General features: G+C 40.6%; 2 protein-coding genes across 2 annotated transcripts in view; both read left to right on the top strand.

Annotated features, from left to right (window-relative positions):
* Positions 1-9,548, top strand: part of TTN (titin) — a 509,207-nt gene extending 499,659 nt beyond the window's left edge. The window contains 7 exon segments of the mRNA XM_029605898.1: positions 3-2,393; positions 2,396-2,452; positions 2,455-2,519; positions 2,521-2,724; positions 2,726-2,743; positions 2,826-2,980; positions 9,432-9,548. Of these exon segments, the coding sequence (XP_029461758.1) occupies positions 3-2,393; positions 2,396-2,452; positions 2,455-2,519; positions 2,521-2,724; positions 2,726-2,743; positions 2,826-2,980; positions 9,432-9,507 (2,966 nt within the window). The 3' untranslated portion in view covers positions 9,508-9,548.
* A 280-nt stretch (positions 9,549-9,828) lies between these two features.
* Positions 9,829-14,739, top strand: LOC115094655 (peroxidasin homolog; the record flags this gene model as incomplete). The annotated part of the gene is given in 5 exon segments (XM_029607906.1): positions 9,829-9,951; positions 11,461-11,491; positions 11,494-11,613; positions 13,469-13,486; positions 13,489-14,739. Coding segments are annotated over 5 exon segments (570 nt in total), but the record flags the coding sequence as incomplete, so codon positions are not given.
* Positions 14,740-23,745: the final 9,006 nt, after the last annotated feature.

Below are 23,745 nucleotides of genomic sequence, written 5' to 3'. Positions count from 1 at the left end.
AGGAGCAAAGAGGAAGGAAGAAAAGCGACTTCGTATGCCTTATGAAATTCCAGAGCCTCGTGTACATACTGTGACTGCACTTGAAGAAGATCAACACATTAAGCAGTTTGTACCTATGTCAGAGATGAAGTGGTATAGGAGGTTACGAGATCAATATGAAATGCCAGGGCCACTTGAGCGAATTGTTCAGAAAAGACCAAAACGTATTCGTCTCTCCAGATGGGAGCAGTTCTATGTAATGCCACTGCCACGTATTTCTGACCAGTACAAACCTAAATGGCGCATACCAAAACTCTCTCAGGATGATCTTGAAATTGTGAGGCCAGCTCGCCGTCGTTCACCATCTCCGGACTATGAACTTTATTACAGACCAAGAAGGCGCTCACTTAGTGATATTTCAGATGATGGTTTGCTCCTTCCTGTTGATGATTACCTGGCTATGAGAAGAGTTGAAGAAGAAAGAATGCATCTTGAAGAAGAGCTTGAATTAGGTTTTTCTGCTTCTCCTCCAAGCAGAAGTCCTCCACGGTTTGAGCTGTCTGCTCTTCGCTACTCTTCACCAGGGACTCATGTAACCAGAGAAGAGGAGAGTGAAAGAGAACTGAAATACAGACGCTATCATATCCCAACTAAGTCTGAATCTGCAACAAGCTTTTCAGAACTTCGCCAACGCCATGATAGGGCTGTATATAAACCACCAAAACAAAGACAAAGAATAATGGAAGAAAGGGAAGATGAAGAACTGCTTCGGCCATTTACCACAACTCAAAGACTTTCTGAATATAAAAGAGAACTTGAGCTTATGGCACAAGAAGAAAAGACAAGAGTGAGAACAAGAAGAGAAAGAGAAGTAACTGAAATAACATCAGAAGTTGAAGAATTTAAAGAAGCTGAAGAAGTAGTTAAACATGTCCGTAAAACATCTTCCCCAGTTTCTAGATTGTTAGGCAGAAGACGATCTCTTTCTCCAACCTACATAGAATTAATGCGACCTGTATCTGAGTTAATTAGGCCCCATTCACGACCTCATGTAGAACAAGAAACAGAGAGAAGATCCCCTACACCTGAAAGAACCCGTCCACGCTCACCTAGCCCTGTTTCTAGTGAAAGATCACTCTCTAGATTTGAAAGGACTGCTAGGTTTGACATCTTTTCCAGATATGAGTCAATGAAGGCAGCACTGAAAACTCAGAAAACATCAGAAAGAAAATATGAAGTTTTGAGTCAGCAGCCTTTTAGTTTGGATCATTCTCCACGTGTAACTTTAAGAATGCGATCTCACCGTGTGCCTTTTGGGCAAAATACCAGATTTATTCTAAATGTTCAGTCAAAACCAACACCTGAAATTAAATGGTATCATAATGGCATTGAAATTCAAGAAAGTGGAAAAATTCACTTTACTAACATGAGCGGTGTTTTGACCTTGGAAATTCTTGATTGCCAGCCTGAAGACAGTGGAACTTATCGTGTTTTGTGCACTAACTACAAAGGAGAAGCCTCTGATTATGCAACATTAGATGTTGCAAGAGGAGAGTATTCTGCCTACACATCGCGACGAAAAGATGAAGACATACCAAGATATGTTTTACCTGACATTACAAAAACAGAGGATTATGCCATTTCCTCATTTAAGAAAGCATCTGCAATTGAGGCTAGTTCTGAAATAAAAGAAGTCAAATCAAAGATGACAGAGACAAGAGAATCTGTCTCATATATCACTGAAGAAAAGAAAGCTATTACTGCAGAAGCAAAGGCAGTAGAAGAAAAGCTTGTACACAAGAGATTTAAGACCACAACACCAGCCAAAATTTTAACAAAACCACAATCTCTCACTGTGTCAGAAGGTGAGTCTGCAAGATTTGCTTGTGACATTGATGGTGATCCAGCACCAACAGTAACTTGGTCACGGGCAGGTCAAGCTATTGTTTCATCTAAGCGCTATCAAGTTACAACAACAAAATTCAAATCTTCCTTTGAGATTTCTTCTGTTGAACCTTCAGACGAAGGAAGCTATACAGTTTTGGTAGAGAACCCTGATGGCAAACAGGAAGCACATTTTACTTTGACAATTAAACGGGCAAGGATTATGGAAAAAACAGTTGTATCACCACCTAGAGTAAAGTCTCCTGAGCCTCGTGTGAAATCTCCAGAGCCATCAAAATCATCTGGAAGAGTAAAATCTCCAGAACTTGTTAGCAGTCACCCAAAAGCTAAATCTACAGCAGGAGATGACACAACTGCAGGTGAAAGAATTGAATTATCAGCTGCTGCTCCTCCTAAGATAACTCACCCATTGAAAGTGGAAGCTTGTGAAGATAAAGTAAAATTGATTTGTGCAGCTGAAAGCACCATTTTAAATGTACAAGAAATAGCATGGTACAAAGATGGCAAAAAACTAAAGAAGACAGTCACTACCATTTACATTATTCAGCTGATGGTACCTATGAACTTAAATCCATGATATCACAGAAGCTGATCAAGGAGAATATGTCTGTGAAGTTATCAGTGAGGGAGGTGTTTGCCAGAACTACCTTCCAATTTGTTGGTCAAGCTTTTAAAAATATTTATTCTCAAGTGACAAACAAAATTGAAACTGCAAAATCCATTCAAAAAACAACCTCAAAGCCAGCAATTACTTCTGGTTTGAATGATATGACTGTATCCTCAGACTCTCTTGCCAGGTTTACAATTGAAGTGACCGGAGATCCTTTACCGATTATTTCCCTGGACTAAGGATGGAAAGGTACATTTTCTTCTTATATTATGATGTTGCTAAAATTAGAAATAAGCTGCAGTAGTAAAAGCATTTTTAAATGTTTTTACAGGCTCTCACGCAAGGGGGAAAATATGAAATATATGAAGAAAAGGGGAAACTCCACTTAGAAATTTATGACACAGATATCTCAGATAGTGGGATATATTCATGCACTGCAACCAATTCTGCAGGATCTACATCTTCAAGTTGCAGGTTAACCATAAAGGTACATTTTTATTGCATTTCAAATATTTGAAAATAATTACTAATTTTGATATGGGTACCTATGTGCAAATCTATCTGTCACAGGTGTTGCTCAGACCATGCAGCTGAACAACAATGAATCACACTAATAAAACCCTAGGATTATTGGTCATTCTTGCTATTTGAATGGCGATTAATGTTTTCATGAAAAACAAATTCAGAAAACCAGTATTCTAGTGTTCAGCAGAATTTCTTATATAAAATCATATTCTACAGTGGCTCTAAATTCTTTCCTTTAATTTCTGTTTTTTAGCCCATTTAAAGTCTGAATCCATTGTTATTAAAATAAATTTATAGTAAGTCTTATTGAACCTAGCCCTTCCCTTTTTGCTTGTTTGTCAAATCTTTTGAGCTACAAGCCCATATCAACAGTGTTTGATTTTTTTTGTTGCAGCTTATCATCATAGAACACCACTACAAATAATAGTTCTGCAGTCTGACCCATATCCTATTCCCTCTCCATCAAGGAACTAAGGCTATTTAGGATACTCGCAGCTAACCCAAGTCATGTTAAACATGACTTCCATGGCTGCATAAAGCTCTGCCCATGTGACCAATATGTCCACACCATAATAACACATTCAATTCTAAGATGCCACATGAAATAGCGTATTTGAAAGTAACTGTATGGATTGCACTCTGTGAATAAGTGGAAGCATTGAGTTTTCCATAGCTGATGCTTTTAGACTTCAAGAAGAAGGTCACACAGGCCATTTAGCTTTTCTTCATAGTAAAAAAAAATATATATATAGCAAAGTCCATTTTAGTTTTCTGTAGTGGGTCATAGTTCCAATTTCAGAAGAACCCATAGTAAGAGTACACAATCCTTTCGGAGATAGAGCAGCTTTTAACTAGAACAAAGGGAAAAGCTGACAGTTCCTCAGCAGTGCATGGCGCGGAGTAATGTATCTTTGAAGGATACTAATGAAATAGGAGAGTTAGGGCATCCCAATAGAGAGGTTCCAATAAATTCAAAAGTAGCCCATGTGCCTATAAGTAAAGAATCACCTAAGCTAAAGAATCCCAAATTATCCATATCAACTGAAAAGAAGGTTGTTTATACAAACCAAAAACGTACTTTGAAATGTCTATATGCCAATGCTATAAGTCTAAGAAGTAAGATGGGAGAGTTAGAATGCTACAGCAGTGAATGATGAGACAGACATAATTGGCATCTCAGAGACCTGGTTGGAAGGAGAATAACCAATGGGACAGTGCTATCTCAGGGTACAAATTATATGGCAATGATAGGGAGGATCAACTTGGTGGGGGTGGGTCAAATTATATGGCAATGATAGGGAGGATCAACTTGGTGGGGGTGTCAAATTATATGGTAATGATAGGGAGGATCAACTTGGTGGGGGTGTAGCACTTTATGTCCGGGAGGGTATAGAGTCCAATAGGATAAAGATCATACAAGAGACTAAATGCTCAGAATCTATATGGGTAGAAATCCCATGTGTGATTCGTAAGAGTACAGTGATAGGAGTACACCATTGTCCACCTGGCCAAAATGATCAGACAGATGATGAAATGTTACGAGAGATGGGAAGCTAACCAATTTGGCAATGCAGTAATAATGGGAGATTTCAATTACCCCAATACTGACTGGGTAAATGTAACATCAGGACATGCCAGAGACATAAAATTCCTGGATAGAATAAATGACTGCTTCATGGAGCAAATGGTTCAGGAAACCAATGAGAGAGGGAGATATTTAGATTTAATTCTTAGTGGAATGCAGGATTTGGTGAGAGAGGTAACGGTGGTGGGACCACTTGGCAATAGTGATCATAACATAATCAAATTTGAACTGACTGGAACTAGTATGTAGATCTACCGCTCTAACACTAAATTTTCAAATGGAAACTTTGATAAAATGAGGAAAATAGTTAAAAAAAAACTGAAAGGTGCAGCTGCAAAGGTTAAAAGTGTATAACAGGCATGGACATTGTTTTAAAAATACAATCTTAGAAGCACAGTCAAATGTATTCCCATGCATTAAGAAAGGTGGGAGGAAGGCAAAATGATTACCGGCATGGTTAAATGGTGAGGTGAAAGAGGCTTGGAAATTGGAAGAAGGATCCATCTCAAGAAAATAGGAAAAAGCATAAGCATTGTCAAGTTAAGTGTTAAACATTGATAAGGCAGGCTAAGAGAGAATTGAAATGAAGTTGGCTGTAGAGGCAAAAACTTATAATAAAATCTTTAAAAAATATATCCGAAGCAATAAACCTGTGAGGGATTTGGTTGGACCGTTAAATGACTGAGGGGTTAAAGGGGATCTTAGGGACAATAAGGACTTGCAGAAAGATTAAAGGCCGGATTTTAAAAGGGCCATGCGCGCAAATGCCGGCAGTCATTCGCGTAGCTGGGCCCTAAGTGCGCTGCGCGCATTTTCAAAAGGGCCCAGCATGTGCGTAACTGCTGATAAGCACACAAGTGCCAGGCCCTGAAAAAGGGCAAGTCGGGGCGGGATGGAGGGCAGCTGGGACAGCAGCCATTAACCATATTCCGGGGAAGTGCGTGCTGGCAGCCAAGCTGGCGTGCACAAGTTGCTTCTGCTTCAACAGAGCAGTAAGTAAAAAAAATTGAAAACTTCTTAATTGGAGTGGACTAGAAGAGAACTGGAGTAGACCCGATTGTGTTGCCACCCATATAATTCAAAAATTCATACACCCCCCTACTCATGTCACACACACATGCGCCACCGGCCAATTGATTTTATAATATGTATACATCGGCTCACGCATGTTATAAAATTGGAGTGTCCATGTGCGCGCACCAGGAACCACACGCACAAGGACATGTGTGTGCTTCTTTTACAATCTACCCCTAAATGAACTCTTTCCTTCTGTGTTTACTAATGAGGATGTTGGAGAGATACTGGTTCCGAAGATGGTTTTCAAGGGTGATGATTCAAATAAACTGAATTAAATAACTGTGACCCTGGAAGATGTAGTAGACCAGATTGACAAACTAAAGAGTAGCAAATCACCTGGACTGGATGGTATGCACCCCGAGGTTCTAAAGAAAATCAAAAATGAAATTTCAGATCTATTAGTTAAAATTTGTAACCTATCATTAAAATCATCCATTGCACCTGAAGACTGGAGGGTGGCAAATGTAATCCCAATATTTAAAAAGGGCGCCAGGGATGATCCATGAAACTATAGACCAGTGAGCCTGACTTCAGTGTCAGGAAAAGTAGTGGAAACTAGGGATGTGAATCGTGTGCCCGATCGTTTTAACGATCAGGTTCAGCTGGGGGGGGGGGGGGAATCTGATCGTTAAAGATGTGAATTGGGATCGGTTTCAATTCCAATTCACATCACTAATTTTTTTTAGTGAGGCCCACGCCGATAAAAAAAAAACCCACCCCGACCTTTTAAAATTACCCCCTTAGCCTCCCCCACTCTCCCGACCCCCCTCAAACTTTTTATACATACCTGGTGGTCCAGGGGGGCCGCGGGGAGCGATCTCTCGTTCCCGGCCCCTGTCACATGGTAGGAGCACTGGATGGCTGGCGCCATCTTTGGCGCCGGCCATCCAGTGCTCCTACCATGTGACAGGGCCGGCCAATGGCACGGATACCCTGTCACATGGTAAGGGCAAAGGGCCATCGGCGCCATTTTTATGAGTGGCAGCCGATGGCCCGAGAGTGGGAGATCGCTCCCCGCGCCCCCCCCCCGGACCACCAGGTAATTTTAAAAGGTTTGGGGGGGGGTCGGGAGGGTGGGAGAGGCTAAAGGGGTCGATTTAAAGGGTCGGGTGAGGTTTTTTTTTATCGGGCCATCGGCACCATTTATATTAGTGGCAGCCAAACTGGCACCAATGGCCCGAGAGCGGGTGATCGCGCCGGGACATCACCACCCCCCCCCCCCCCCCCCCCCCCACTGGACCACCAGGTAATTTAACATTTTGGGGGGGTAAGGGGATTGGTTTTAAAGGGTCGGGGTGGGTTAGGAGTTGGTTTTGGTGTACCGGTTTCCCCGCCCTCCCCCCCAAATAATTCCCGTGCCCGATTTAACGATTTTTTTACGATAAATCGGGGGAATTTGTATTGTATCGCGACTCTAACGATTTTTGACGATTTAAAAAATATCTGACGATTTTTTTAAATCGTCAAAAAACAATTCACATCCCTAGTGGAACTATTCTAAAGATCAAAATCACAGAGCATATAGAAAGATATGTTTAATGGAATGCAGTTAGCATAGATTTACCCAAGGCAAGTCTTGCCTCATAGATTTGCTTCATTTTTTTGAAGGGGTTAATAAATATGTGGATAAAGGTGAGCCTGTAGATTTAGTGTATTTGGATTTCAGAAGGCGTTTCACAAAGTCCCTCATGAGAGGCTTCTAAGGAAACTAAAAAAACATGGGATAGGAGGCAGTGTCCTTTTCTGGATTACAAACTGGTTAAAAGATAGAAAGCAGAGAGTAGGATTAAATGGTCAATTTTCTCTGGAAAAGGGTAAACAGTAGGAGTGCCTCAGTGATCTGTACTTGGACGGTGCTTTTCAATATATTTATAAATGATCTGGAAAGGAATACAACAAATGAGGTAATCAAATTTGCAAATGATACAAAATTATTCAGAATAGTTAATCACAAGCGATTGTGATAAATTGTAGGAGGACCCTTGCAAGACTGGAAGATTGGGCATCCAAATGGCAGATGAAATTTAATGTGGACAAGTGCAAGGTGATGCATATTGGGAAAAATAATCCATGCTGTAGTTACATGATGTTAGGTTCCATATTAGGAGCTACCACCCAGGAAAAAGATCTAAGTGTCATAGCAGATAATACATTGAAATCGTTGGCTCAGTGTGCTGCAGCATTTAAAAAAGCAAACAGAATGTTAGGAATTATTAGGAAGGGAATGATGAAAAAACGGAAAATGTCATAATGCCTCTATTGCTTCATGGTGAGACCGCACCTTGAGTGCTGTGTACAATTCTGTCACCACATCTCAAAAAAGATATAGTTACGATGGAGAAGGTAAAGACAAGGGCGACCAAAATGATAAAGGGGATAGAACATCTCCCCTATGAGGAAAGGCTGAAGAGGTTAGGGCTGTTCAATTTGGAGAAGAGACGGTTGAGGGGGCATATGATAGAGGTCTTTAAAATCAGGAGAGGTCTTGAACGAGTAGATGTGAATCAATTATTTACTCTTTCGGATACTAGAAGGACTAGGGGGCACTCCATGAAGTTAACAAGTAGCACATTTAAAACTAATTGGAGAGAATTATTTTTCACTCAACGCACAATTAAGCTCTGGAATTTGTTGCCAGAGGATGTGTTTAGTGCAGTTAGTATAGCTGGATTTAAAAAAGGTTTGGATACGTTCTTGGAGGAGAAATCCATTAACTAACTGCTTTTAATCAAGTTATCTTAGAGAATAGCCACTGCTATTATTGGCATCAGTAGCATGGGATCTACTTAATGTTTTGGTACTTGCCTGGATCGGCCACTGTTGGAAACAGGATGCTGGGCTTGATGGACCCTTGGTCTGACCCAGTATGGAAATTTCTTATGTTCTGGTTGTTATGAGGCCAATTTTCAAAGGGTTTAGGCTTAGCTTTTGGAGTTAGTCTCCTAAATTGACCCTTTTGGAAATATACTAGGACCAAGTTCCTAAATTTAAGGTCCTAGTTTCATTAGGGTCCTAAATTTAGGCTCCTAAAAAGCAGGTGACTATAAGGGCAGAGTTAAGGGAAACAAAGTTAGGAGTTTAGCATTGATTTTCATAATGAGGCACCTTACTTAGGGCTTTTAGGATCCTAACTTTATTTGAATTTTCAACTGAAAACAGATTCCTAAATTGGCTGAAAATGAATCCTAACTTAGGGGATCATTTTTCAAATCGTGATAATTACTGCATCATGAGTTTAAAAATTCAAATTCGGGTAAGGGGAGGAGTTTAGGCAGGGTTTAGGCTGGGGTTCAGGAAAGTTAGGGGCTTTGTAGCGCTGCGGGAGATAATGTGTCGCACATTATCGCTTGCATTAGCTCCAGAAATAGCTACAGCTATTTCATTGGCACTACGGGGGCAATATTTTACAGCATGGCCGCAACTGCAATGGGCAAAAACGTACCGCCATGATGCGGCTGCCTGCTCACTATCGCCCCCCTGTCCCTTTTTTTCCCATGGGCAATCACCAGTTAGGTGTCCTAAATTTAGGAGCTCTATAAGGTTTAGGGGCTTAAATTTAGATGAATTTCAACTGAAAAAATTACCCTCCTAAGATTTAAAAGAGGTTCCTAACCACCACCCTATATTTAGGAGCTCAACTTTTTTCTGAATATTGGCCCCTACATCTTTTCATCATAGTAAACAATAAAGGCCAAATATATTTCCTACTCACAAATACTTAATATTGTAATATGGTTTTATCTTTTCTATAGTTAAGGACTTGAGTGAACAGAAGAAATCAGCAATACCCTCCGAAGAAAAACAGTTGTCAAGGAGGAGTTTTTGAAACAGGAACTTATTTCTCAAGAAGCCAAAACTTCTTATACAGAAATTAAAGCCTCTTCTACTCAGCTGAGTGTTTCAGAGGGTCAGACGGTTACTCTCAAAGCTAACATTCCTGGTGTATCTCAAGTGAAATGGGTGCTCAATGGAATGGAATTAAATAATTCAGAAGATTACAGATATGGTGTGTCTGGGAATGACCACACTTTAGCCATCAGAAAAGTCAGCCATAAAGATGAAGGAGTGCTTACCTGTGAGGGTAAGACTGAACAAGGAATAATTAAATGCCAATTTGATATGACAATTGGCAAAGAGCGCTGTGTAATGCACAGCATTTAGTATTCAACCAAAATCTCAAAATATCAATGAAGGTCAGAATGTTATTTTCACTTGTGAAATTTCCGGTGATCCATCTCCTGAGGTTGAATGGTTCAAAGACAATCTACCAGTAAGTAATCTGTGACAATTTATCCTTTAACATAAATGATATCCTCTTATTCAATAGATTTATGCTTTGGAAACATCCATCTGAATAACTGATATGCCAAATCACGGGCTTAAAACAGACTAAATGCATGCTTTGGAAAGTGAGAGGAATATGATTATCTAAATTTTGCACATAATGACAGTAAGTTTCAAACTGGTGTGCGGGTGCACATATGTTTGCGCATGCTGGCGGGCACCAAGATATGCGGCCATTTTATAACATACACGAGCATATGCGCGCATGTTATAAAATAGCCTGGTTGCACGCACATGCCAAATTTTAAGTGGGTGCATGCATGTCCATGCAAATCCCATTTCTTCCGTGTATCAGGGGATTTTAAAAAGGGCGAGTGCCGATGCCATTCCCAGTTCTAACAGTTCATCCCCAGTTCGCCCAGTTAAGGGATAGCTCCTCCAAACCACCGCTTAGTTTAATAGCCTTCAGTTCTCCCAGTTTGCCCCCAGTTAAAACCCCACAGATCTGCCTAGTTTTCTTTATTTTTTAACTTACACATCATCCATAGCAGAGGTAAATGTATGCGGTAGGGGATCTCAGCACAAGCTGGGTCGTCTGAGTATTTACAAGCACACCTCTGGTTCATGCCCTGAAACTCCCATGCCCCATCCAGACCATGCCCATGTCCTGCCCCTTTTTGAAATCTTTGGAGATGTGCGAGCTATGGGAGATATGCACGTATCTGGACAGCTTTTAAAATTCGCTCGGCGCATGCGAATCCAACGTATTCGTACATCCCCTAATTAATGTGCACGCCAGGCTTTTAAAATTCATCTTAATATCAATAGAAAGAGACCAAATGTAATCTCAAGTTAATCATTGTTATAAGTCAGTATTCAGATCCATTAGGGATAAATATAGCTCTGAAAATATAGATCAAAAAAGCACATACAGAACTGTTTGCTTATTTAGGATGGTAAGCAAAGAACATCGGTATGGACAACCAGCAGTAGTTCCATCACTTTCAAAAAGATCTATTGTGACTGTACATATGTCCATCCTATTATCATGAAGATGCTGATGGCACAGTAGTTTGAACATGAAATTTTAAAAAATGCTTTTGAAGAACATCAAACACAAATTTCAACTGACATTTTGTCTAGCAAGATGATTTTGTCCACTTAGCTAGTTAATATATTTTAGAATGATGCACATGCTGAACTAGCTTAGGGGCCTATTTACTAAATGTTTTGTGTCTATGGGAAATATGCTTAGTACATAGGTCTTTCATTTGAAAAGGGGCTTCCAGCTATATGCCACTGAAGTGCACTCAATTTGTGCCAGTGGTAGAAGGGTTGATATCAAGTTGTCCCCTACTTCCAATAGGGAAGGTTTGTACATGCTAACATCACTGCTCTACCCCTACAAACTCTTTGGCAAGCATCTGCAGATTCTCAATAGGAGGAGTCCTGCTATGTATCTACAATAAAAGATGTCAATTACTATGCATTTCAGATTGTGGTTTCATCACGTGTGAGAGTGAATCGTTTCAAAATGTATATACACTTGAAATTCAAAGTGCAGAAGAGGAAGACATTGGGAAATACACAGTTAAAGCAAAGAATTTCTATGGACAGTGCTCTGCTACAGCATCTTTGATTGTGCTCCGTAAGTCAAAACTTTCAACACTACTTGCGTTAGAACTTCTGTTGTGTTTTTGTTTTGATTTATGATACAAACCTGATTTAAAAATTGTACAATATGATGCAATGTATGTATTAGGCACGTTGATTTGTGCTGCTATCCAATGCAAAAATGCAGCTGCCTACAAATTAGTAAGTGGTACTGCATGGCTCTCACTGAGTACTATGTTCTGTGAGATTTTCATTTTACTTTCTATAATTTCTTTTGCAACTTGAATGCTCTCTATATGTACATTTACAGATACTATAACAATACTGAGGAGAAAAATCCAGGTAACAATCCTGAAACTGAGCTAGCAGTCATTAATACAGTTTGAGAATTACATATCTTAAAAACAAAATTAGATGGCATCACCATTAATAATTGTCCTAGCACACTGGCTTTTTAATCTATACTTTCAAGTTATTTATTAGATTTCAAAAGGAAACTAGAAATGTGAATCCCCATAAAACAAGCATGTCAAGTCTACTGCAAAGGATCTGCTTTGAGTATGCAACTATATAGTGTATGACTTAACATAGCAAAACTGAAGCAGTCCTGGTAGTCCACTCATAGTACTGCATACTACCAAGCACGCAAAACAAGTTTAGTCCTGCATAGGTGGATCTTTCTTCCTCTAGGCTTTGTGAATTGGAGATTACTGCACAAATAATTCTTTCTGCTACTAGGAAAGAGAGCCAGTTATCACTACATTCATAGCCATTATTTGTAAGTCAAGGAGAGGTAAACACATGAGTTGTACAGGGGGCTTTGTGTTATCCCCATTGTCACAGAATATCATTCGGGACGTAGTCATGATCCATAAGGAGTAGAGAAAATCAGGAAGGTAAAGCAGTGACCCATGCTGTCTAGTCACCTACTGGGAGTGTGTCCTAACTAGGGCCAAATCACAAGGAAAAGTGACTGAATTAAGTCCAAATACAGTAGGGGAGTATTTGGGCAATCTCACTGGGAGGAGCAGAATAGATTCCAAAAAACGAAAATGTTAATTTTATCATCATTAGTCCCCTTTCCTTTAAATCATTAAGCTACTGATATACTCACTGGTTTATACTATAAAATGACTCACATATCTATTCCTGCCACTCTAGCAATTATATGGCTTCACTTATTAAAGAGAGGTCATTTATGGTTCATTCTGTGTTTACTATGCTCCACAGCTCTAGTTGAAGAACCACCAAAACAGGTAGTGTTGAGAACAGGTGCTTGAAACAAGCATGCAGAAAAGTTTCTCTTCTCAGTCAACCCAAATGTCAGCCTCAAGAGATGAGGCTTCCTTCAGCAGTAGCAGCATGTCTGAAATGAAATTTGCAAGCATGTCTTCCAAAAGCATGTCCTCCATGGCAGAATCCTTTGTAGAGATGAGCCTCCAGCAGTATTATGGAAAAATCCAGTCTGAAACAGTTGGAAAGTTCAACTAGTAGAATGATTAAAGAAGGTTTTAAAGGTGAGCAATAAAATTATTGGTAGTAGTAGTGGTAGTGGTACCTTCGCAACAGCATGCACAGTAACATAATTGTATTAAAATAAATTATACAAGAGATAGTTGTCACTGTATTATAAGATTGGGCTGTATGTTCCATTCCCTTTTATTTACCTTATATTTAAATAATCTGTAAGTTAGAAGGCTGACATTCCATCTATATGCAGTGTTAATATGGTTCTTGAGATCACACTGTTAAATTTATTTTAGCTGTTTCATTGTGCAAAAGTTGTAAACATGTACCTCAATGCATTTATTTTATGACTAGTTATTTTAATTAGCAGTAAATACAGCATATAACTTCTTTTGCTGCTGTGCTTTCTTATTTGTGTGAAGGAATACCTCCAAAAATTGAGCTCTTCCATCTGACATCAGCATTGATGAAGGAAAAGTTCTCACAGTGGCTTGCGCCTTTCTAGGAGACCCTACACCTGAAGTTACTTGGGCTTGTGATGGAAGAAAAATTGCTAGTCACGAGCAACAGGGAAGGTTCCATATTGAAACTGCTGAAGATCTGACTACTCTTATCATTATGGACACTCAGAAGAAAGATGGTGGACTTTACACACTGAAATTAACAAATGATTTTGGATCTGATACTGCAACTGTGAATATTAATATTCATTCAATTTAAAGGACTTTAACTTAACTACACTTGACTTTTTGCAAGTGGTTCACATGGACTGGAATAACTAATTTGTAAATATGAAAAATATTTTTGTACCTACGTGAATGAGACAATGTCCAAAGATATAGATTTTGACTTGTCATTACTTTTGACTTAAACATTTTAAACATTGTTCTAGACATGTACATACTGTATATAGCCGATGTTAACGGTTATGAAGTTTTGTACCATTTATTTTGTGACATTTTAAAATGCAACTTTTGGAACTAATGGTTGGTAGGAGAAAGTTCCTTGGGGAACGAATACCCTGCTCAGCTTTTAACTAATTTTTGTGCCTCAACTCAGTGTTGATGTTTAAGAATGCCTCAATAGGTAGAGAGACTCCCTGTTGAAGATGACCTTCACACAAGAGACAATACTGCACATAGTCTCATATGTGCAAGAACATAATTTATGTGGACTAAAAAAATGTAAACGTTAAGTGTTGTTTACAAATACCCTCCTGTAGGCAACACTTTAATGTTTTACATTGGAACTGATGACTGTCACACTAATGTTTTTCAGAGACATATTTTGGGCAAAGTGCAAGCGGCCAGCACTTTGTTCATTCATTGTTCAAAAGCACAGTTTCTGACATATGGACTGTCTTAAGTAGCTTGAAAGAATAACATCACCTGGCCATACCCTCAATTAATCAAGCTGCTTAGATGCTCCAGTGTAGAAATTGTGCCAACTCCTGGAGGTTCATAGGGTGCAGTGATTAGGATTTTGTGTGGTAGTATTAGAATGTTATTACATCTTGTCAGCTCAGGGCAACTAAGCAGTTGACCACAGTGAAGAAACACTGTTGTTAAGAAAAACAAATTGCCCTTCACTTCAATTTGATGTAGTTCTTGTAGTAGTAAATGTTAATTCAGTTAATTGAACCTCCTGAGGATAGTATTGTTGATTTTAAATAAAGCATGCTATCTGCACCTTATTATGCAAGATTCAGTGTCTTGATTTCATTCATCCTCTTATTTGATGGTCTATGCACAGCTCTCTTGTGTCTCTTCTTTCATTAGACATTATAGATAAAAGTAGAGTGCAGTGCAGTTCGTTTTATAACTAGGTAGTAATATTGAGTCAGTTATCATGCCAAAACTAATTTTTTCAACCAAATATTTAAAAGCTTTACGTCAACATTTATGGAGATTTCTAATGATCTGAAGTAAAGAAATAGGTTTGAAAAGTAAATAGAGGATCAGCAATGTAAGTAAATGTGGCACCTTGAGCGATCTGTGGTTGGTCAGAGAGTAGATTCAGGCTAGAGTCTGTCTCTTTGCTCATAAACATTATATTTCTTGCAGAAAACCAAACTGAAACAGCACTGCCTACCTTAGCAGTTTTCAAAAGCAAAAATACAGCACTGTAATTGACAGATAGACAGTACTAGCCTTTCCTCAGCTTCCATCTCTTTACCTGGGGCCTCCCTTCCAAGGAAAATGCCCTCAGAACATAATTCCCTTTCTGTCTGTGGCTTAAGGTGGACTAAGCTAAATGCCTGGTCCCAGGCTTTTAAGGAGGGTCTATCATACGCTCTTGTCAGGTCAAGCGTCTGCCGCTACCCAAGTTAACTCCAAGGAAAATAAATAATCCTTCCCAGGGGCAACAGAACACTTTTTTGGTTGGGGGGGGGGGGCAACCAAGTTCTGCCACTAGTTCCACCCCAACTCCACCCTCAGCTCTGCCCCACTCCTAATTTCATACTTTACATCTACAGTTAATGTCATTCTTTCTTATGTACATTCTTGCATAAATCATAGAATATAATTACTCATCCCCAGATCAACCAATAAAATCCTTTATGACAGAAAACCTCTGGGGTCTTCTTTCTGTCTGCAGGCAGAAATGACCTGCCCCTGAGAAAAACCGCATTACTAATAGAAGTATTAGGCGACTATTCTGTACTATATACGTAGATAGAGAGGATCATCAAATACTAAGGGATGTAATCAGATCAAGAATATGTGGCCTAAACCTATAGAAACAGTCCTATTTGGGCATCACTTGCCTGATTAAACTGAACATCCAAGCTCACCTCGATATGTCGCCCCAGCATTTGTCCCCTGGGGAAGTGGGAGATGGGTGAATGGTAAGGGCTTGTGTGTGGTGAACTTTCTCTGGGTCAGTGCAAGGGTTGAAATTGCCCTAGGTGAATCTTACAGCCTCTTGACGCTCCACTCACGACACATGCAGTTAATAATTATGCAATAACAAATTTTACATGAAAAAGGACATTCAAAGTACAGTCTTCTGAGGTAAAATTATCACTTACATGTATATTATAATTACATACACTGCTGTGGCACCAGTGAAGAAACTCTGCTAAAAAAGACACTTGGAACCCATATGGATTAGGCCTATTGTAAAAGTGTGTTGGGTTTGGGCTTGGCCCTCAGAAAGCCATAAATAAACTGAACTAGAACTACCATATAGCAAATCTCCCATACCAAAACAACACTAAATGCCAGCATTCAAACAGTAAGAACCCTACCCATGAAAACACAATATTGCAAATATCACTCCAGGCCCTAATAAACATCCCTATTAGAAAAACAGAACAAGTCAGACAGTTATAGATCGCTACACAAGAACTACAACGTAGTAGAATATCTCACCTTTGTCACTCATACAGAGCACAGACAGACTCTCACCAAATACAGAATAAGGAGACCATAAAGTACAAATAGAAACATGCAGACAAAACTGAACTGGAAAACAGAACAAGCCAGATTCTGTTTGCAGTGCAACAATGTAAAAACAGAAATATCTATTAATATATACTGGCTCAAAAAAACCTCAAACATACAACACCAAAAAATATTTTCGTTACGACTTGAGGTAAACTGCAAATTAGCAGATGTATCCTTATAATCCCTTTCAGAAATAATTCAAAAGACAACCAGAAGAGAGTGGTATCAGAAAGTTGTAAGTGTTTGCAGTCTCATGGGTTCTTGCCCTTACAGGGCTACAGCCCCTCTCTTGGCTCCAACACCGTTTATCACGTCATTTACCTACTCTCTAGAGGTTTGTCAATTACTTTTTTCTTTTTTTGTTTTTAAAGAAAGTAGGTAAATGACGTGATAAACGGTGTTGGAGCCAAGAGAGGGGCTGTAGCCCTGTAAGGGCAAGAACCCATGAGACTGCAAACACTTACAACTTTCTGATACCACTCTCTTCTGGTTGTCTTTTGAATTATTTCTGAAAGGGATTATAAGGATACATCTGCTAATTTGCAGTTTACCTCAAGTCGTAACGAAAACAGAAATATCACCATTCCTCATAAAATATCAAACAATACAGTCAAGAAATATAAAACATCAATTATAATAGTAAAATCATAGTACTAAAAAGAATAATATTTCAAAACAGCTGACAGAATAACTTTCTATAATTAAACATATAAAAATCTGTAGAGTTCCCAACAATCAAAATATTTCAGAACACCCAACAATAATTAAAACTAATAAGAATAAAAGAAATTCCCTTTTCTCCATACCTGGGGACTTTTAATTTCCAGTTACTCTGAGATTGCTCTGCATTAGTGTGGAGAAGAGGCTGCATACAAACTTTTTCCACTCTAACTTATATACACATACACATGTTCTTTCTCATGCCCACACGTTCACTCTTCTCCCCTTCCTAAACACACAAGCGGCAGCAGCCTCCACTTTCAGCCCATGGAGCTGGCTGGACTCTTCCTCCCTTCCTCCCCAAGGTGTGGGCCAAGTCTACTCCTGCTCCTTCCAACCGCGGTGATTGCACTTCCTTCTTACAACCCACACAAGCCCATGTGATACAACTTCCTCTTCTGAGTCACAATCATTGTAGTCATGCCAATGCTGTGCCACCACCAAAACTGTGGTGCTGCAGGCAGCTGTCTAGTGTTTCCTCTGCACCTGCACTCTCTCCCACTTTCCTCCACCCCTCCAATGTCATTCCTTCTCTACTTCCTATCCTTTCCACCTTACTCTCCTCTCCCTCCTCATTCACACCCCCTTTTCTTTCCTTCCCTCTTACTCACATATCCCCTTCCCTTCTCTCTCCTTCTCTTTCCCCTCCTCTTACTCAATCCCTTCTCTCCCCTTTCATACAACCTCTTCTCTTCCTCCTCTCACTCACCCCCTCCTCACTCCTCCCAATCCCATCCCCTCTCCATACACATTCTCATTCTCTTTGACACTCTCATTGACCACCTCCAATCCCATCCCCTCCCCACACATTTCTCATGCTCTCTTACTGATCCACTCCAATCCCCTCCCCTCACCACATTCACATTGACCCTCCGATCTCAACCCTTCCCCACTCATTCACATTCCCTCTCTCACTCACAGACCCTCCAGTCCCATCCTCTCTCCACAAATTCTCATTCTCTCACTCACTCACTGAACCCCTCCAATCCCATCCCCTCTCCAGACATTCTCACTCAGTCTCTTCTTCCCTTCTCTTCCCTCGCACCCCACCCACCCATACTCCTCGACCTCTCGATCAGAGAACCAATTCGCCTGGGCACAGCGCCTACTCTCATAACTCAGAACCAAGGCATGTTACACCATCCCAACCTACCAACCCTTGCCCTAACAGCTTGGATGGGTTTTTTTTGTCAAAATAATTTTTATTAATAACAAAGGAACAGTGTCCACCAATAAACAATTACATGAATACAATCAAAAATATACAAACATGGATCATGCCATTAGAGTCGGTAAGCACATAGCACCAGAATTTGTGGCAGTATGTAACCTCGTTAATTTTTGGAGAATAACCTACTCCCACCCTTTCACTACCCACCCCCACTATATGCCACCACCCCATTAACCAACAACTCATCCACACCTACCAGAATCATTCCACAATCAGACCACACACAACCACCACACCTACCCTACTCACCCCCCTCCCTACCCTACTCACCCCCTTCCCTACCCCACCTAACCGGAGGATCATGCAGACATGTAACCATTATTAATAAGTCCATCCTGTAACTCTTGTGGGAAAAGGTCAAAACAGGCAGTCCAACAAGCAGTATAAATTTTATCTTTCTTCCGCTTGCCGGCTAGGAAGTCCAGTCTTTCCAGCTGTAAAAGGGATGCCATTCTGCCACACCAGGCTGCAAGTGTTGGCACTCTTTTGAGTCTGTCCAATCCACCAATATAGTTCTGCACGCCAGCAAGACAACCATTCTCTCAAATTTCATTTTTGGGCTGGTCCCGGGAAGAGCACGAGGTAAAGAGCTGGGCAGGAGCACCCACCCCGTGTTACATATAACAGTAGTTGTACTTTTAGCAATAATATCCAGGACGGACACCCAAAAGGACTTTAATAATTCACAGTCAAAATGGCGATGAAAAAGCGTGCCTGCCATCTTACCACACTTAAGACATAAAGGTGAGGGAGCGAGCTTCATCCGGAACCGACAAACATCATCGCAATATAAACTGTGCAGAATTTTGAATTGTACCTCCCTGAGACTTAAATCAGGCAATTGTTTATATAAGGCTGTAAATTATGCTGCCATCTGTTGAGCTGAAATTGGAGATTCCAAAGTAGAGGACCATCGGGTAGCCAGACATTACAGATTGCTAGCTGGTCGCATCTTGAGTCCCAGTGTTTTCCAGCCGGTGATAGTATTGGCAAGGTACGCTACATCAAACACTTTATTAGCAAAGTTCATTTCAGCCACCAGCTCCGCCGGCGACCATGAAAACAACCTCGCATAATGCCGTGCCTGTAGATAGGCGTAAAACTGGCACATTGGCAATTGAAAAGTGCAGGCAAGGGTGGCGAAGTCCAATAACACATGAGATTCTGGATCATACATATGAAATATAAAACCCACCCCATTGCCCGCCCATGTCTGGAAAACAGCGCCACTATCCCTCCCCGGCAAAAAGTCCACATTACCCAACAGGGGCATCAAAAGGGAAGTGAGGCTGCTCCCCCTCCAAGTTTGCAGAGCCATCTCCAAGCCCAGATGCAGGGATATAACAACGCTTTAGGATAATTAACAGGGCATCTCGCACCTGGGCGTTGCTGAATAATGCTCAGGGGAGATCCGGGAGCAACCATGCTAGCTAATAAGTCCAGCTCACAGTACTTATAGGTCCCCGTAAGCCACTCCCCCATGAACCTTAACTGGAAGGCCGCATTATAGAGCTGAAAATCAGGCATATTTAGGCCTCCTTGTTCCCGGGGACGTTCCAATACCGTATAAGCGAGGCAGGCCCGCTTTCCCTTCCATAAAAAGCGCTGTATGCTAGAGCGCAGGCGACGTAGATCTACGACTGTCACCCAGCAGGGTACCATATGTAAAAGATACAGGAGCTTTGGCACGAGCACCATTTTAAGCAAAGCACACCTACCAAACAGAGACAATGGGAGAGGGATCCACATTTGTAGAGATGCCTGAAGGCGGGCAATACATGCAGCGATATTAAGATTATATAGACAATCTAAATGCTGTGGGATCCATACTCCTAAGTATTTAATTTTCCCCGGGGCCCATTGAAAGGGAAAGGGCCCTCCCCAGTTATCAGGTAGCCAGTCATTTAAAGCTAAGGCTTCTGATTTAGAATCATGTATAGTGAGGCCAGCTACTGTCTGAAATTGATTAAAGAGATTAACAATGACCCACACACTGGTCGGGGGCTTCCCCACAAACAACAAAATGTCATCCGCAAATAAAGCAGTTTTTAAAGGATGTCCCCCCACGCTAATCCCGCTGAACTGTTTCTCGCCACGAAGATGGATGGCAAAAGGTTCCAGTACCAGCACAAATAATAAGGGGGACAGAGGGCATCCTTGACGGACTCCATAATGCAAAGCAAAAGGATTCGTAGGGGTTCCATTCAACAGGATCGTGGCACTGAGATTGCTATATAGAACTTGTAAACAAAACAACCAGAGCTCCAAGTGCACTTTACAACGTAAATTATCCAGTCAACTAAGCGCACAATAAATTTGATTTGGTCGTGGTTATAATAACTTCATTTATTTTAAATGGTGACTCCTTCTTTACATCCCACACAGATAAGGCATACGGTTTAACAGCAGTCCCCGAGCTCCTGTAAGATTGTAACCACTAAGATATACTAAGAATCCCCCCGAAGCAGCCGACAGGCGAAACACGGGACCGTGTCGGGGACTGCTGTTAAACTGTATGCCTTATCTGTGTGGGATATAAAGAAGGAGTCACCATTTAAAATAAATGAAGTTATTATAACCACGACCAAATCAAATTTATTGTGCGCTTAGTTGACTGGATTATATAGAACTTGTAACCATTGCAAAAAGTCACCCGTAAAGCCAAATCTTTGTAATGCCCAAAACATGTACTCCCAGGATAGGGAATCGAAAGCCTTTTCGGTGTCCAGGCTAAGGATCAGGACTTCCGCTTCTGGCTGGTAACTAAGCTCTGCCAACAGACGCCGTACATTCTGAACTCCCTGCCGACCCTTAACAAAACCTGTCTGATCCCCATGAATAAGTGATGGCAAGATATTATTTAGCCTGGACGCCAAAACAGCCACTAAAATTTTGACATCAGTGTTTAACAATGAAATGGGGTGATAGGAACTCACCTCCAAAGGGTCTTTCCCCGGTTTGGGAAGTACCACAATATCAGAACGATTGGAAAGCTCAGATATGTGATTGGAGGTCAACAGCGCATTATAATATTTTTGCAAGGGGGATAGAACAGTAGATTGTAAGATTCTGTAAAATTCAGAGCTCAATCCATCCTGTCCCGCAGCTTTACATAACTTTAAGAGATGTATCACAGCAAAAATTTCCTGAGTGGTTATAGGGCCGTTCAAAGCAGCAATATGGGGGGCTGTCAGGCATGGCCACTGAATCGTACTAAAAAGGGCATCTGTGACCCCCACATCCATAAACTTATCCTCATACAGTACCATATAATAGTTCAAAAATCGCTGCACAATGGCTTCTGGGGAGGTTTGATGAATCCCCTGACTGTCTCGTATACCCACCACTGACGCCCTCTGACCTCGCGGTCTCACTAGTATTGATAATATCAGCTTTATAAGTAGTCTATGAACCCCACATCACAACTAGCATATTGATAACACTATGTATGATAAATTTACCTGTGAAAGTACCCTCAGTACACTCGGTCATGACCCACTTCTCTAAAAATTATTTTGTCTAATGATATATTGTAACCGAACCTTTGATGGCACCTGTTAGAATGTACTATAAGTACACTTTTACCTACATTAAATATGTGCCTACATGTAAACCGTTGCGATGGTATATAACTTAGCGACGGTATAGAAAAGATTTTAAATAAAAAAAATAATAAAATAAATATCGAGCAGATTTAGATGCTCGCTGGTGGAGTAAATAATGTAAAGCTTCCTGGGCCTTGTCCACCTGAGACTTTGCCTCTGGCGTCAACATTAGCATGTGATGTTTCTGGGCATCTTTAAGGACCCCTGTTAACCGCAAAATTTCAGCATTACACTGTCGGTTGCACTTGACCACGTACGCTATACAAGCCCCCCCCTCATGACTGCCTTTCCCACCTCCCATACCGTCGCAGGGGTGACATCAGTAGTATTATTGGTGTCCATATAATCTCTCCAGCAGCCCTGAAGATATAAGTGAAATTGCTTATCTAAATAAAATCCAGCCACAGGTGCCACGAGAATGGAGGTCTGGCTTGGCGACCACATCGTAGTACCATGGTCACCAGGGCATGGCCAGAGAGGGAAATTGTGCCAATGCTTGCATTAGCCACCTGAGGAAAACAGCGGTCTGAGACTAGTAAATAATCTAGTCGGGAGTATGTATGATGCGGATTAGAGAAAAATGTATAGTCCCGGTCATCCGGATGTAAAACTCTCCAAACGTCCAGTAACCACAGTTCCCGACATAATAAATTTACTCCCACATCCTGATATGATCCAGAAACATGTTTTGGGGGGTTAGCATTCAATTGTTTGTTGGCAACTATATTAAAGTCCCCACCTACAACTGTCGTGCAGTCGGAATAAGATGCCAGTAAGCTCACCAACGTAGTAAAAAAGGTCTGGGAGTACACATTCGGGGCATACAAATTACAAAACACTACTTTTTGTTGATATAAAGTTCCCACTACTATGAGGTATCTTCCCTCCACATCCTGATATGTGCGCAATAACTGAAATGGTAGATTTTTATGTATGAGGATCAGTGGCGTAGCCAGAAATGAATTTTTGGCTGGGCCCAAGGTTAACATGGGTGGGCACTAAAAGTCTGAGCCATGGAATTCATATTCTTATTGATAAATACTTTCACACACATACCTGACAATAGATTTCTAAATAATCTGCTACAGCTGTTATACTTTTAATATTTTAAACTCAATTACTTCAAGCAGCTACCAATGCTAAACCTAATATATAGTTATGGAAGCATTTCAATTATACTTAAAGAGATCTCAAGTGGCAGTATCTCATAACTTACAAAGAACCATATACTAGTCTACTATAAAGACAGATATCTCATCATACATCACAGTATTCTGTGAGATGTTTTAAAACCCTCTGGAATGTTGTACCAAAATATTTCTACTTGAAAAAAGCTCAGAAAGGCAATGTACTTTTAAGATGGAACTAGGTTCAAACTAATTACAAATTCAATGATGAAGGAACCCTCTTTCCTATTTTCTTAAACTTATCAAACGCAGTAATTCATGACCATCATAATAGGCATCATTGTGTGGTAAAGTATACCTTTGTCACTCTGCCTTATGCTTAATCATAGGTCAGTCCATATTTTTAAGTGTTTTTGTTGCTTAATTCACCCCAGTGATATACTCCAAATTTCTAGCAATAATCTTGTCGTTTTGAGCTGTGTGAACTCCTCAGCTGACTTTAAGCTTTTGTTGAAAATATAGACTGTCCCTCCCGACGCAGCCTTCGGGCGAAACACGGGGTCCGTG

This window comes from Rhinatrema bivittatum, chromosome 6 (assembly GCF_901001135.1).
Source record: "Rhinatrema bivittatum chromosome 6, aRhiBiv1.1, whole genome shotgun sequence".
NCBI classification, from domain to species: Eukaryota; Metazoa; Chordata; class Amphibia; order Gymnophiona; family Rhinatrematidae; genus Rhinatrema; species Rhinatrema bivittatum.
The sequence above is the reverse complement of the archived record's forward strand: the minus strand, read 5'-3'. Positions and strand labels throughout refer to the sequence as shown.